General features: G+C 39.9%; 1 protein-coding gene across 11 annotated transcripts in view; it reads left to right on the forward strand.

Annotated features, from left to right (window-relative positions):
• Nrx-1 (neurexin 1) overlaps positions 1–16,267 on the forward strand; it is a 629,819-nt gene that overhangs the window by 494,721 nt on the left and 118,831 nt on the right. For all 11 annotated transcript variants that reach the window (XM_069131031.1, XM_069131033.1, XM_069131034.1 and 8 more), the window contains one exon: positions 7,596–7,704. In XM_069131031.1, coding sequence (XP_068987132.1) covers positions 7,596–7,704 — 109 coding nt within the window. The remainder of the gene's footprint in view (positions 1–7,595; positions 7,705–16,267) is intronic.

Consider the following 16,267-nt stretch of genomic DNA (forward strand, 5'->3'; position numbering starts at 1 on the left):
CTGATTTGCCGCGGAGAAAATTCTTTGTAGCCGGCTGAATATTCAAATAGCGAATTTTAATTAAAATTTGCCCCCGTTCGTCAAATATTTACGATCCCCTGATCAATTTCCGGGAAGGTTCCGCTTCCGCCTCTACGCCCCCAACTCGTTCAACCTCTCGATCCCTCACTTTTTTCCCCATTTCTCTCGATCGTCGCGTTCCGCATCATCTCTATTTATTTTCTTTCGGCTACGTCCGACGAGTTTTATCCGTGGAAAACAAACGGACCGGAAGTAATGTGCCGGAGTCGTCCTTGGAAATAATTCTTCCGGAGAGAAGCGAACGAACGACTCCTTCTCTTTTTCTCTCTTCAGCTCGTACGTTTGTTTCTTTTCACGAGAAGAGCGCAGCCAGCCAAGTTGTCGCGTCTCTCTCGCTTTTTTCTTCCTCTCCTTTACGATCGTTCTTCCGGTTTTCCTCGAGAAGGAGGAGCAACTTCTCCGCCGATGGATCGTCGAAGGAAGAAGCAATCGGAGAATGAACGCGATAAGGCGAGAACGTTTGCTTCACGAGCTCGTGACAGACTTGGGTGGTCGACACAGATATTTCCTCCACTCGGACCGTGTTAATTTTCTCTGCAACGACAGACCGGAAGTCTACTCGCTGCCATTGTAACCTGCTTTTCGTTCCACGCTACACGTAGAACACTCGGCTAATTGTACGAGTTTGTTGCAAAGGAAGATGTTGTTTGGGTTTGTTGTAATTCGCGTACGCGTTGACGTCAGAAGATTCCACGCGAGTAAATCCATCTTTTTCTTCTTGATTCTTCGTAAATCGAGTTGAGAAGCTTGTTAATTCAATTATTTTCGTAAAAGTAGCAAATTTACTTAATACATAAGGAATTGTAAGGAAAATTTCTTCATTTTTTATTCACAGAAATTAAATATAAAGCTATTTACGTAATATTTATTGGGAACATTGGTTATGCAAATTCTACGACACCAAGCAGCTGTAGGATGTAAAGATAGAAAAATGCGTAGTTTCCTCAATATAAAACGATAATCACATAAAATGACGAGATAAATAGAAAGCTACACGTGGAACTGGAGGAAACGTAATTCTTCGTTTCGTCGTTTCGAAAATATTTAATTCTTCGTTTATGAATGATGAGCTATAGAAACGTCGAATAAATTCTAATAAAATCTGACGTTATTAAAAATTCGATGTCACAGTTTTGATTGATCGATCGTTGTTCGATCCTAACTGCGATCGATGACCGTTGAATAATCGTATTAAGTTTACGTCTGCGATCTGTTTCATTGATTGATCGCAATTACAATCGGCAAAGGCCTGTTGCCGGTGCACAATGCGTTATAATTAAACACAAATCACCGTGTGAAACGCTATAAATCAAAAGCCGCGTTCAGAGAAGTATTTTGGAGAAAAATGCAGCTTCGTCCCTGTCGAATCGCACGGCACAAACGGAATCGCCAACTGATTTATTAAATTTATTCCGTGGCAAACAACATACATCCATATATATCCTGCAATTAGCTTCAAAACTTCCATCAATTTCGCAGTTCTCGTTTTCCTAGCTCGTATCGTCCGTGATTTCGTAGAATCGGAGAACTAAATTTGATTAAATGCCATGCGGTGCATCAATGTCGGAATCTTTATTTTTCGTGAAACTAGCTTTCCACGTTGCACAGATGTGGATTTGTTCTTTCTTCTTAGCTTGTTCCATATAAAGTGTCTCTCTTTCACAAACATCTCTTTCATAACAATGATTTTTACAACAACCTAATTTTCCAAACGCTGTGTAGTCTTCTTCTTAATAGAACAGAAGGGAGCATTATTATTATTATTATTATTATTAAATATATGATAAAACGAAAGAACTTTTACGAGAACTTGGCGATCAACGATTCATTGGCAACACGAATTTCCCATTTTCCAATACGCGTGTCCGTTTAACAGGCGTCGAAACTATAATCAGCGAACGAAAGCCAGCGGAAAAAGGTACGAAGCCACGCGATACGAACCTATTTTTAAAGAAATCTGTCCCTTGCCTAACCCTGACCCAGCGAAATTGTTTATGGAGCAACAACTGCGTCGAATTTTCAACGATATTTTTAATAATCCGCCGATCCTACCAGCCAATCAGCACCACCAGCCTTGCGATAAAACAACAGGTAAAAAGACGCAGGCCGTCTGACGATCGATAAACCCTATCGCGTGGCGTGGCATGATTGAACGCTTTATGCAGCTGCGATTTCCTGCGCCGAGCCAAGCGGAGCCGATGAATTCGATAAAGCTGGATCGAGCTCGAGCACCGCGACAAAACGTCCCTTAATTGCCGGATTGATTCGTAGGTAGCGGCAGAGACGCGCGATTATCGGAGCGTGAGTCGGCGATAAAGTTGCCCCGGGGAGGACCGTAATATCCGTCTACTGATAGACTTTCTATGTAATTTCACTTGGCTCTCGCTGGTAAGAGTGCTTTTTCACGTCACCTCCGTGAACCTTCTCAGCCAGTTTGGCTGACGACGTCAGATTTCAAAGCTTTTGTTATTCCAATCGTCGCTGCCGCCGCCAAGTTGCGCCTTCTTCTTCCCCCAGCCAAGCGAAGATTCTGATCTTGCGAGGACAAATTGCAGCAATTCGCGGAATTTCTCCTCAGCGAGATAATTAGATATTTGCAATAAGGAACAGCCGGTAGATTTTTATGAGGTCGGAGTATGTTATCAAGGTCAGAGTGCTGCATGATTTCTGTCGGTCTTAGTTTTCGACTTTCCCTAAGTTGGCACTTCGACTTAGAAGCGTTCGAGCAAAGTTAAGATTCCTATCTCGTGTGGACAAACTGCTGGACAGTTTGTAGAGTTTTTTAATAGCAACTTTGTTGAGAGTAGAACGAGCAGGAGCTCGAGGAATTTTCATGAGCTCGGAGTATGTTATCAAGGTCAGGGTACTGCACAATTTCTGTCTGTCTTATTTTCCACTTTGTTGTCACTTAGCCTTCGAAGTGTTCAAGTCAAGTCAGAATTCCAGCAACTTTGTTTGTTGTTAATAGCAACTTTGATGAGAGTAGAACAATGAAATGTTTAGAACGAGGAGGAGCTTGTGGATTTTTATGAACTCGAAGTATGTTATCAAGGTCAGGGTACTGCACAATTTCTGTCTGTCTTATTTTCCACTTTGTTGTCACTTCCCCTTCGAAGTGTTCAAGCCAAGTCAGAATTCCAGCAACTTTGTTTGTTGTTAATAGCAACTTTGATGAGAGTAGAACAATGAAATGTTTAGAACGAGGAGGAGCTTGTGGATTTTTATGAGCTCGGAGTATGTTATCAAGGTCAGGGTACTGCACAATTTCTGTCTGTCTTATTTTCCACTTTGTTGTCACTTCCCCTTCGAAGTGTTCAAGCCAAGTCAGAATTCCAGCAACTTTGTTTGTTGTTCATGGCAACTTTGATGAGAGTAGAACAATTAGGTGTTTAGAACGAGGAGAAGTTCGTGGATTTTTATGAGCTCGGAGTATGTTATCAAGGTCAAAGTGTTGCATGATTTCTGTCGGTCTTAGTTTTCGATTTTCCCTAAGTTGTCACTTCGACTTAGAAGCATTTGAGCCATGTTAGGATTCCTCTCTCATGTAGACAAACTGCTGGACAGTTTGTAGAGTTTTTTAATAGCAACTCTGATGAGAGTAGAACAATTAGATAATGAGAACGAGGAGGAGCTCGGAATATGTTATCAAGGTCAGGGTGCTGCATAATTCGATCAACCTACATCGTGGAATTCTACCTCCGAAGAGCGTGGCTATGAAGGAGCATTCTAAACACTCATTTAATATTTCATCGTGGTTGTTTCTTTCGTTTAGACCTGGCGATTTTGTGAAATATAAAGAAACTGATGTAATTACGAAATTACGACAAACCACTCTTCTTCTCTTCGTGAGTTAACACTTCGTGTTCTTAAATTGCGACACGGCATGCTATTATAACGTGTTATATTTTTTAATATCTGTCATTAACCTACATCTGCTATCGCGTTCATCGTTAAAAACCAGAATCCTCCTCGAGAATGCTAAAACCTAACAGAACTGAGCTTAATAAAACGACCTAATAATTATGATAAATATATCGAGATATGTACAATTTTATGTGCTAGACTGTGTTAGCTGCTTAGTAGTGATACTTGTATGTGAATATCAGTGTGTGGAAGTATGTGTGTCTCGAAAATCAAATGAATAGAAACTGTTCAATTAACAATCATGCGTGTGCAGCTATGTATCGATGAATATCTTTGCAATCGCTTATCAAATAAATGTATAACTATTCTAATATGAATTCTAAATGTAAATTTAGTGTTCCTATACCATTATTTATTAAAATGCAAAATTCCCAACAAAATATATCTCTCCTTGTTTCATATGTAAATACATCACCTTTAATTCTGTTGGACTAAAATCGACAAACTATGTATCTCAGAAGAGAATATACTAATCTCGTCTAGAGATGATAATGAATTTGATCAGGGACGAGCGTGACTGTCGTCGATCGGAAGGTCGCCAGCCGCAGCGATTGAAAATAACAGTGAAATTTCACAGAGGCGAGCACGAACGATAGCTGGCGGTGCAAAGGTGACGTCAGATGACAAACGTGTGTCAGATGCCACGTGATAGATGAATATCGCGGCTGGCAGCGTAGACCAAACCAGTTAGCAGATAGTGACGAGTTGGCCGGATTTATGGTGGTTTAACCAAACGAGAGAGGCTCCGTGTTGTTAGTTTATCGATGCTACTCACCGCTATGGTTAACTGTACGCGTATCGAGGATCGTTGAGCGAGCTCTGAACAACGGGGCCGTGCATACATTTCACCTATCCTCTGGCGTAACGAAAATACACACGCAGCCAAAGCTGTGGATTTGCCGTAATCGCCACGCCGCCCTCCCTTCAGAATCCTCTTGTCCGTTTCTTCAAGAAAATTCCATTTTTGTCGCGTTACGTTCTCGTCGAATCGCAAGATTTTGTTTACTGTGCGCCTTAAACGGATGACCGTCTTCCCAGCTCCTTGCGAATGAAACATTCTCGCAGCACGTTATTTAAGAGCGATAATCCCTGGGAATAAGAGAAGTTGTTACCATTTATCCGGAAAACCATGAAATGGAACGAGTGCAAAGATGAAAAAGCGGTGGAACTTGTCGTGTTTTTGGCATTTAATAAAACAAAACGATAATACTAATAATAATATAACAATGTGATCTAAAGCACAGCCCCCATAACTCGTGAAAATGGACAATTTTCTACCGAATATAAAATGAATAATTACAGTTTCTTATTTATTAATTGTCATTTCTTGTTTATTAATTGATGAACGCGCGAAGGTAAAAGGTAAGACGATTGCGTGCTTTGTAGGTTGTCGCGGGCTACCACACGGCCGATAGAAAAATGCCACCTATGACACAAGTGGAATTCGAAATTCCGTCATAGAGTGCGACCGACCGAGACGAACACACGTCCGATTGATCGCGTTGCTTTCCGCTGCCATAAATCCCAGACGGACTCGTTCGTCGTCGGGCGAAAATTATTTCAAACTGTCTCATACGTCGGTCGTGCGTGCAAACTCCCAAACGATACTCCACGTTTCGGCCAATCGACTCAGCGATATTTCCACGCGCTGTCGCTCCATCGACGAGTACTTCGCTTCTTTCCGTATCTCAAAGTAACACGACGTTTTCCTTTGTCGTGCAAAATTATGAGAATACACAGAGCTCCGGCTGAGTCCTCGAAAATTTCGAACGATCGATTTATACGTCACAGGATCTTTTGTAATGTCGTACCGATTCGTATGTCGATCCACCGCGGTAATTCTGCGATAAAATAATTTTTTATTGCAATCAGAACACGTTCATTCGCTGCAGTATATTCGAGAATTGTAATTGTAATGGGAAACTTGATGGCGAACTCCGTTCGACAGAGTAGAATTTCAGGTTTTCCATTTGCAGGCCTCGGGGCTCTCGATTCCTTGGAAAGTAGAGCAAAAATTGAGCTCGCCTCGTCAGATGGCCGATGACCATTTTCCTACGCAGTGTTCGTGCCATTCTGCCAAACCAGTTCGAACCGTAACAACCGGATATGGCAGAAAATGCATCTACCAATTGAGAAACTACCCTGTCGCTACATAAATCGATGCCTTCTATCGACAAAGATATAAAGATATTATTTGTAACGAGATGGTTGGGTCTGTTTGACACCATCTCACTCGCTTCTCGTCGTTTCTCAACGTATCTCAGGCGAGTGAAAAAGCCACGTGGACGTTTTCGCGGCTTTCTACTAGGTCGTCCGGAAAGTTTCTTTCGTTTTATAAAGAAACAACGGATGCACAACATTTTATATTATTTTATCAAATCACGAATTAGGATCACAACGTTCGACAGATTAGTTCTCATGTTTGTGCAAAGACGCGTTGTCGTAAAAGACGTGTCTGCGAAGGAAACGCACTTTTCGGACAACCTAGTATCTTTCCCTTCGACGAAATAAATAAATTCTGCTCCTCAATTTATCATTTCGCAATCGATGAAATTGTTTGAAATCGATCGGCTTAGTACAGTTCCTTGCTAATTAGCTGTAATTAGAAATCAACTGTTACGTAACGAACATATCGCCACGCCGCGTGGAAAACTAGAAAACGAGAAGCTTCTGAGCGCCGTGGGAGCGATGCAACGGTTCAAGGAAAAGCATTAAGCTGACGAAAGAGTTAAGGGCTTAATGAACAATCCTTGAAAAATAGCCTCGTTATATTTTCTTAATGGCCGGCGATCGCACCGTGCTAATTGCTCACGCTCAAGTGTCCATTATTGCATCCGCACGGTGTAATTCAATAATCGGCACGTTTCCGCCAGAGATATTTTCATCGCGCGAATTTCCTCGGCGTTCGAGCTGTCTCATCCTGCAGCACGCAATCAATTTCGTTTGAAGGCGACCCGTAAGCCGAAGAATGGAACGCAGGTTGCAAGCTTGCGGCCAGCTTATAATTCTGAATACTATGAGAGCGAGATTTTGATTGTAGAACGTGGTTTCTGGCCGAAACGGTTCATAGGAATCCTAATTTAATTAAACCCGCTTGATCGAAGTTCGAGACAAATTTAGCTTTGCAATTATCCTTCCGTGGTGATTCACCGCGAACGATAATATCGCTATTTTTTATCCAATCTCGAGTAATTATAAAATTAGTAAAATTAGTCGAGTAGCTGTTGAATCGTAACGTTGACTCGTATTATAACTTTGAATGCAATTTATTTAACTTTTATTATTTAATATTAAGTTATTCGATTCGTGTGATGGGCTTCTATAGATGCGAACAGCATTAAAAAATATAAGTAGGAGAAATACTTTGACGAATATAATGCGAGAATGAAAAATTTGAAAAATGTTTTAATTACGTAACGAGTTATAAGGTTCAACAAGCGCTCGCACACAGCAATTTTAATTAAAAGCTCCAGCCTGGCTTCTCGCTTTGTTCAAAAATAATAACAAATCTCTGTCGCAAGCAGCAAGAAAAACCTGTTAAACGTGTATTTCCTTTGTCACTAATGTCATATATTTCCCTTTATTTTCAGACACTGGTCGCCGGACAAGGTCTGAACGACGATATGTGGCACACGCTCAGGTTCTCCAGGAGGGCAGCTTCCTTGAAATTTCAGATCGACGACGAGCCCGCTGTCAGAGGTAAGTCGATGAACAACTCTTCTCGCGAAATACTATTTTTCCATTTCGTACAAACCATCGTTCGACATAGTCTTACGTTGACCCCATAACCTACGGGCATAGCACATAGTACGATGATCGGACCAAACGTAAATCGGCCCAAAATTCTCGAACGTAAATCGTAGGTCAAGGGTTAAATCAATTCAGTTGCTCGGGGTTCACTCAAAACCGATTGCTCTACTTCGTACAAATTGGCACTTTTTAATATCAAAGTACGAGATTATTAACTGCCAAGGAATTAATTGATCTTAGTATGCAAGGAATTCATCTTGTCGCTGGTAGAATCGGTCGAGACACGACTTAATTACCAGTGGCTCTGGACAGGCAAGAATTTCCTGTATTCAAGGGATAGAAAGTGCGATAAGTCGGACAAAGCGTGATACTTTGCAGGATCCCTGTCTCCGCCTCAGTTACGCAAACTTTTCTACCTTATCATCTTCTGCGTGACATTTCCGTACGATTGATAACGACACTGCATTAACGTTCGATACATCGATTCGGCTTTCGATATAGAAATAAAAAAGTATAATTAGATAAATAATTAATTAGAAAAATAGATTGAATAATAGTCAGTTCCATCAGCCGAAAATTCATTCGGGAAACTCGTCTAAATTAGGCAAATTTACGCGTCTTTGGTTATAGAAATAAAGAAGTATAGTTAGATAAATAATTAATTTAAAAAATAAATTAAATAATAGTCAATTCTATCAGCCGAAAATTCATTCGGAAAACTCGTCTAAACTGGACAAATTTACGCGTCTTTCGTAGTAGAAATAAAAAGGTATAATTAGAAAAATAAATTAAATAGTCAATTTTATCGGCCGAAAATTCATTCGGGAAACTCGTCTAAATTAAGCAAATTTACGCGTCTTTCGTTATAGAAATAAAGAAGTATAGTTAGATAAATAATTAATTAGAAAAATAGATTAAATAATAGTCAATTCTATGAGCCGAAAATTCATTCGGAAAACTCGTCTAAATTGGACAAATTTACGTGTCTTCCGCTGTAGAAATAAAAAAGTATAATTAGAAAAATAAATTAAATAATAGTCAATTCTATGAGCCGAAAATTCATTCGGAAAACTCGTCTAAATTGGACAAATTTACGCGTCTTCCGTTGTAGAAATAAAAAAGTATAATTAGAAAAATAAATTAAATAATAGTCAATTCTATGAGCCGAAAATTTATTCGGAAAACTCGTCTAAATTGGACAAATTTACGCGTCTTTCGTTATAGAAATAAAGAAGTATAATTAGATAAATAATTAATTTAAAAAATAGATTAAATAATAGTCAATTCTATGAGCCGACAATTCATTCGGAAAACTCGTCTAAATTGGACAAATTTACGCGTCCTTCGTTATAGAAATAAAGAAGTATAGTTAGATAACGATAGTAATTGTCGATTCGTCACTGCAATTACGCTTTCGTATATCGTCTACGTTTCTTATAAATATTATAGTTTGAAGTCTTCCGGAATTTCTATGAGAATGATTTTTTAAGACGCAGCCAATATATTGGGTTGGCAACTAAGTGACTGCGGATTTTGTCATTACCAACTAACGACACGATCCGCAACCACTTAGTTGCCGACCCAATATTTTACTTTTGATATGAAAGTAGCCATTCTATTTCGTCGAACGATTGAAAGAAATTTTTGATCGATCAAGTTCTTCGATTATTGAGCTTTCTGGCGCTTGTGCGTTAATAGGCTCGCGCCACTGCAATTCTAAAATTGCTGTTAATGGAAACAGGTGGATAGAAAATACGCATTTTCATTTTGCTTGTCTCAAAATTGTTCCTAACTCAATTAATCTTCTCACTTGCCAGTGTATCCTTTCAATCTGCAAAATTGTTAAAAATTTAGAAACAGGTTTCAGGAAGACACTGACTGAACAAGAGTCTGAAAAGCGTGATACTTTGCAAGATGCCTGTCTTCGCCTCAGTTGCGCAAACTTCTCTATCCTATCATCTTCTGCGTGATATTTCCGTACGATTGACGACACTTCATTAACGTTCGATACATCGATTCGTCAACACGATTTCAAGCAAACGCGCGTATCGCACAGTCGCAATATTATCGCAATTCACTGTAGATAGAAATCAGGACCACGATAGTTCAATACAGCGTTCAAACCACCTCACGCACGAACGAAGTGAGATATCTGAATTCAAAATGGCTCTTATCAAAAAAAAAAAAAAAAAAAAAAAAAATACAGACAGGTAGAAAATTGAAAGCCTATGCGCCAGACCGAATCATCTTGGAAACTCGACGAATATCCGACTAAGCCACCTGCATAGACCACAACGAGAGTAACGAGAACGCTGTGAATTCAGATCATCCTTGTTCATCGCGCTATTATACCAATCCCTTTCTGGATTTTCGTGCGAGGTATTTAGTCACACATGGGTGATCTCGTTGGCGCTTTTCAAGGAACAAATACAAAAAGGGGTTGCCGTGTTCAAATTCGAACTCGGTCGTCTGCAACGAGCCAGCTCGAATAGAGAAAATATTTCTATCCGGATCGGTTTTATCGCTTTTTCGTACGCGCACGTCTATCAGTCAGTACGTTGTAAATCGATATTTTTTGGAAAGCCAACTGCAGACGCGATTTTCCAGCCGCCAGAAGAGCCACTGACTTTTTATTCTTCTTATCGTCGCAACTAGAGCAACGATTTTTGTAGAATGTCAAAGACAAGGTTTCTTTGCTCAGTCGATAACGTTCTAACTGCATTCGTGGACACGCTAATTTCTTTAGTCGAATTCCCTTAGCGTCGAAACGCTGAAAATAAACTGTACAATAGCTACGTTCGCGAAGATCGATTGGAAAGTCGTAACTCAATTCGTGAATTTTCAAATTACTTTTGAAACCGAATTGGTTTTGTCAATTTTCGTTTCTAAAGAGCAGACGTTTTTCCAATCGGTAGAGACAACGCTGTGTAGCAGTTTGAGATTTGCATAACACGTTGTCATACAGACGCAACGATATTTGAAAAATATATCGCGCAGGTGAGGAAGATCGTAAATAATATTTTCCCAAGGTGTGTCAAAAATTAAGAAAAAAAAATCGTAGTGGGAAATGGAAGGGAGAATCGTACAAACAACGTGACACGTTCTACCACGTAGTTTGTCAATGCTGACAATTACGTTTGAACTGCGATCAACCATTTCGTAACTGTGCGCCGTGTGAGACGCGTAATTTGGCCGGCGAGCGAGATATTTTGGAAAGTTGTTGGAAGCGAGACGCCTTCGGCGTACCTGCGAGCTGTAATCGCGTTAAAAAGTCACGATGATATTTTTGCTTTTGTTGGAACGTCAATGGCGAGTTACGCGCAGATAGCTTTTGGCCAGGTTTTTCGTTTTCAACCGAGCGTCGTTCATTTTTTATTGGATGCCTCGCGGTGACGTAAGCTTCCGTTGAGAGCAGAAAATTGGATCGCAGGTTTATGTAATATTCATTTCCAACATTTTGCCTCTTTTTTCGCCGGCCGCCAATGCTCTTTTTCTTTCTGCGTCGTTTTCAAACGAGTGGTCGCGTTTTCAGGGGAACATCGTATTTTCGGTCGTTTGGATTTCGCGAAAGCTTGAACCCCGAAGACAAGCTCTTTCGAAAACGATAGATCTCTTCGCCTACAACGAACTGTGATATCAAAAGTATCTCAGTCACTATCGTTCGTCGTTCAAGCAATCGCTCAAAGAATATTCTCAATTTTTCCTCTTTCGCTATGGCGTTCGGCTTCCAATAGAAACCTTGCAACGATAGGAAAGAAATTTATATACAGGGTGGTTGGTAACTGGTGGTACAAGCGGAAAGGGGGTGATTCTAGGCGAAAAAAGAAGTCGAAAATATAGAATAAAAATTTTTCGTTTGAGGCTCTGTTTTCGAGAAAATCGACTTTGAATTTTCGCTCGGTACGCCTGCACTTTATCGCGTCTCGTTATAACGGATCTCACTGTAGATTGTTGTCTCGATTGACGTTATTTTTTTAATTTTTTTCTTTTAATTTTTCCATTGAGACAACAGTCTACAGTGAGATCCGTTATAACGAGACGTGATAAAGTGCACGCGTACCGAACGAAAATTCAAAGTCGATTTTCTCGAAAACAAAGCCTCAAACGAAAAATTTTTATTCTATATTTTCGACTTCTTTTTTCGCCTAGAATCACCCCCTTTCCGCTTGTACCACCAGTTACCAACCACCCTGTATAAACAACAAATTATTTCTATGCAGTAATTTTTGAGCGATTAAAGGAAAGACGATTATCGATCATCGATAATGACTTTGATCTTCTAACACGTGTCATTAGTACATTGCTGTGTCTAGAATTATCATCACAGAATTGAACTATTTATAAACAATTATTGTATCGGTGCATAAATCTTTTCTCAAATAGCAAGCTGAAACTTAAATAGCTTAAAGACCCATAAAATTTCTCTATATTTTTCGATTCGACAGAAACGGTTGAAAATTTGTAAATAATTCAATTGTAATAATTTTGTAAATATTTCTCCTGTCTTGTGACAAGAATTTTCTTCCCTTAACGAGTCCCGTAATATTTAATTATCGTAACAGTGTTAAATATAAAAATGTATAAATATTCGAGTTCCAAAAAACTAGTCGAAAAACGATGGTAAAAATCGTCTCGTTTTATGTACACCCTGTACATCGGTAACTTGGAATAGCTGGAATGAAACAACCGTAGGAACAACTTGAAACATGTCGCGATAAAAGGATTAAAGGCAGCGTACGAAACAACGGTACAAACAACGAAAGTTGTCGCATCGATTAAGGAAGCAATTTCCCTTTTTACGAACAAACGACAAAGCGTATCGATACTTTTACGATCGTCAAACGCGTCCTAACACCGCGGACTAACTAGCTCGTAACAGTTAGCACTGCGTTCCAATCTATCGCGCGTTCTTTATCGCCCCGAACCTAAATCCGATTGTCTCTCATTGGCAGCGATAGGCACTCGGCTACAACTCTCCTACACTGTTACCATTTACCTGCTCTGTGTAGAATCGTCGTCGGGAACGCAACGTTTGCAAGGCAATCAACCGTTTTACATCTGGCACAGGCACACAATTTACTCTGCCCTGCTACGCTCCTTACCCTACGCTCCACGTTTCTAACGTCGTGTCGTTTCATTTGCATCGATACGCTTTGTAACGACAGTTGCGAAACTGCAACCAACGTGCGCGTCCTCGTTCCGCTCGCAACTTGAAACGCAGGTTTTTCCGCTTTCCGACGATTCGAACGTTCCAGTTCGTTTTAACGTTTGCCCGTTTTGCCTCATATCGCCGGCAAATATTTTGCCAAAACGTCGAATCTCAATGAATTTTCGTCGAACAAGATTTATACGTACGATCAATGTCGCAACTTTTTCCCGGATATGGCGCAACTTTGCGTCGCCAATTCCTTCGAACGAAAACCTATCGTACGCTGTTAAAACACTGCAGCAGGAAAGTTTTGTTACCAGGATACTGCCAGTTCGTAATTCACAGCGAATAGAAATCTTTGATAACGATAATTAGATCTTTGTACTTTTTATTATAAATCATATCGATTTTCCAGGAAACTTGCCAAGTTTATTAAAATTCTAGAGTTTAATTGATAATTATCACGCTGCGATATCGCTCGACGACTAAGCAGTTTAACGTACCAGGTACACTCGGACTCTGTGAAACTACGATCTTCTTCGTAAACCTTCCGCGGAAACCTGTACAAGTCGAAATAAAACTTACTTTAACTCCAATTATTTGCCACATTGTAACTGGAATTTCTAATAGCCAGCCCTCTACGAGACCAACTTTCATCAATCGCTCGATATTATCTTCTTTCTTCCAATTGTTACTGTAGGATCTTTACTACAATTTACATTTGCAATAAATGGATTAAATAGATGTTGGTTAAACAGGTAACGATGGTTATTTAACGCGAACTAATCACAATAACGTATTATAATTAAGACAACTAGCGTTTCGACCGCATAACTTTCGCTCTAACTTTCGCATTGACGTACGTCGAATAAAATAAGTTGCAAGAGGAAGCTTGAAATAGCAATATTTAGCGAAAACGTAAAGGTAATTCGTACGAAGCTTTTGTACGTGGAATTTTCCTTCGTTAGACCTCATTTACTGGGAAATTTCGATAAGTGGGGAAGCTGTGTAGCTGAAAGATTTCGCCTGTTCGCTCGAGGCTGCAGTTGCCAAGCTTCGTTTGCGGTAAAGTACTTTTACGTTTCACGTAACATTTGACGTGGATTTTAACGTGCGACGCGATCCAACGTACAAAATGTTGTCCGGCGAAAGAAATTTGCAACGGCCGGAATATTTCTGAAAGATATTCGCGAGTTTCCGCGTGATAGAATTACCCGCGATATTACTCTGTTTCGCGGAAGTAGGAAGTACGTTTTCTCCGGTGACACGGTGAAATTTGTAAAACTGTTATTGCTCTGTCAGAAACAGAATTTGTTGAAACGAGTCGCGTTTGTCCCCAAAAATTTCTCCAAATATTCTTCCAGCTGTCACGAGCAAAATTTACAAAAAAAAAGAAAAATAAAAACACTGTGCAATTTGTCAAAGTATTTTCTACGAACGACAATACAGAAACTTATCCACTTTCAAATTCTATCTTAACGAAAATTATGCTACACACGGTAGAAGATGGTAATATTCACTGAGTCAGATCACAAGAAAAGACGTGTTCGTACTAACTCACTTTAACGTTCAAACGAACACGTTCAAGGTACTTGAATTGATTTTTCTGAAACGAACAAACTATTATTGATTTAGTTTGCTGTTTCCATGTGGAGTCCTTAGTATTTCACTTGCCTTGTTTGCGGTATGTGCGTGCCACGTTCAGTAGGATGTTCGGTGGTGTCTGTTTTACAGCGAGAAATCGCCGCAAATATTCGAAGCGTTTCCATCAAATAAAATTCAACAAAATGAAACAGGAAGTTTTCATAGTTTCCCGCTGAGCAGCCTCTTCCTTGCCATCGAAAACCACTGCACAAAAACACGCAGCATGTATACTGTTCCTGGGTAAAAATCGGGAGACCATACGAGACGACTAATAAAATTGCATAAGAAGTAGTGGCAGTAATCTAGTTGTGCTTTTAATGCGAAAATGCAGCAGCCGAAGAACACGGCCATTGTACGGCGCGTTGTTTCCTCTGCGACACTGGCCCGCGCTACAATATCGTATTTAGATAGGAAATCCCTATTTAGCATAAATATCGAAGCAACAGCCGAGGCGAGCGCAAGCAATTCCAGCAGGAATTCCACGTTGAAGCCCGAGGTGATGGAAGGACAATGCGTTGGCTGCGCAGGAAATACGACGAGGGCGGCGTGCTAAAGGAAACCGGGCAGAGAATAAAAAGTGGAAAGTAAATCTCGCCGAGTGGAATAAGAAAATGAAAGAAAGCAGAGCGGAAAGAATTTTATTAAGACCGAGAAAAATGAGACGCGTATATCCTGGCTTGCACTGTCTGTCCTTATTTTATTTCATTTTCTATTAATTATTCGTTACTCGAATATACTTCAATGTACGAGCCACTTCCTCCTCCGGCGTCTTCCGTTTTATCTTACTTTGTTTATTACGTTGAACGGCGATTCTCTCTCGAGTAAAGGAGGCTTTTTAAAATAAAATTAACCATCTATTTCCATGAATTTTCCGGTACGAGCCTCGCGCCGCTTATACTCGCGTCATAATTCGCGTGAAAATACGATACGACGCGAGAGTATGCGATAAATCGGCTGGCTGATTATCCGCGATTCTTCGTCGGTACGTTGAAATTTGCGCTACGCGACAGTTGCAAATTAAACGCGCAAAATCGCCTACGTAAAATGATCTTGGGATTTTGAGACTTGTACAAACGTTGTATGGATATTGTCGGATATTGTTTAGGAGGAAACACGGGAAAAGTTTTGAGTGGACGAAGAAACGGAGAAAAAGAGGTGTTGGTGTTAGAGATGAAAATATTAGAAAATTCTCAGAGTGAGATTTGAAATTTTCAAGTCTTGGATTAGGCGACAATTGTATAGAAACGAGTAGAAAATAATTTGCAAGAAAATAATAGCACGTCGTATGGGAAAGGAAATTCTATTCAGTTTTCCAATTAATCGAGTCGAAGTGGAAGTAGAAATCGAAAGGAACGAGACGTATGAAATTTCGAAATTGCTCGGCTATTCCACCTGAAAGTTTCTCGTCGATAAATTGCGTGGCAGAAACGAGGAAACAAGTGTCATTTCGTGGTTGCGACGCTTTTCTTAATGAAAATGGTACGAAGTGCGCAACAGAGGATCCGCCACGGACGTTTCTCTTCCGATAGTCAATTCTATCAGCCGAAAATTCATTCGGAAAACTCGTCTAAATTGGACAAATTTACGCGTCTTTCTTTATAGAAATAAAAAAGTATAATTAGAAAAATAAATTAAATAATAGTCAATTCTATTAGCCGAAAACTCATTCGGAAAACTCGTCTAAATTGAACAAATTTACGCGTCTTTCGTTATAGAAAT

Source organism: Bombus flavifrons, chromosome 17 (assembly GCF_040668555.2).
Source record: "Bombus flavifrons isolate JBK064 chromosome 17, iyBomFlav1_principal, whole genome shotgun sequence".
Classification (NCBI taxonomy): domain Eukaryota; kingdom Metazoa; phylum Arthropoda; class Insecta; order Hymenoptera; family Apidae; genus Bombus; species Bombus flavifrons.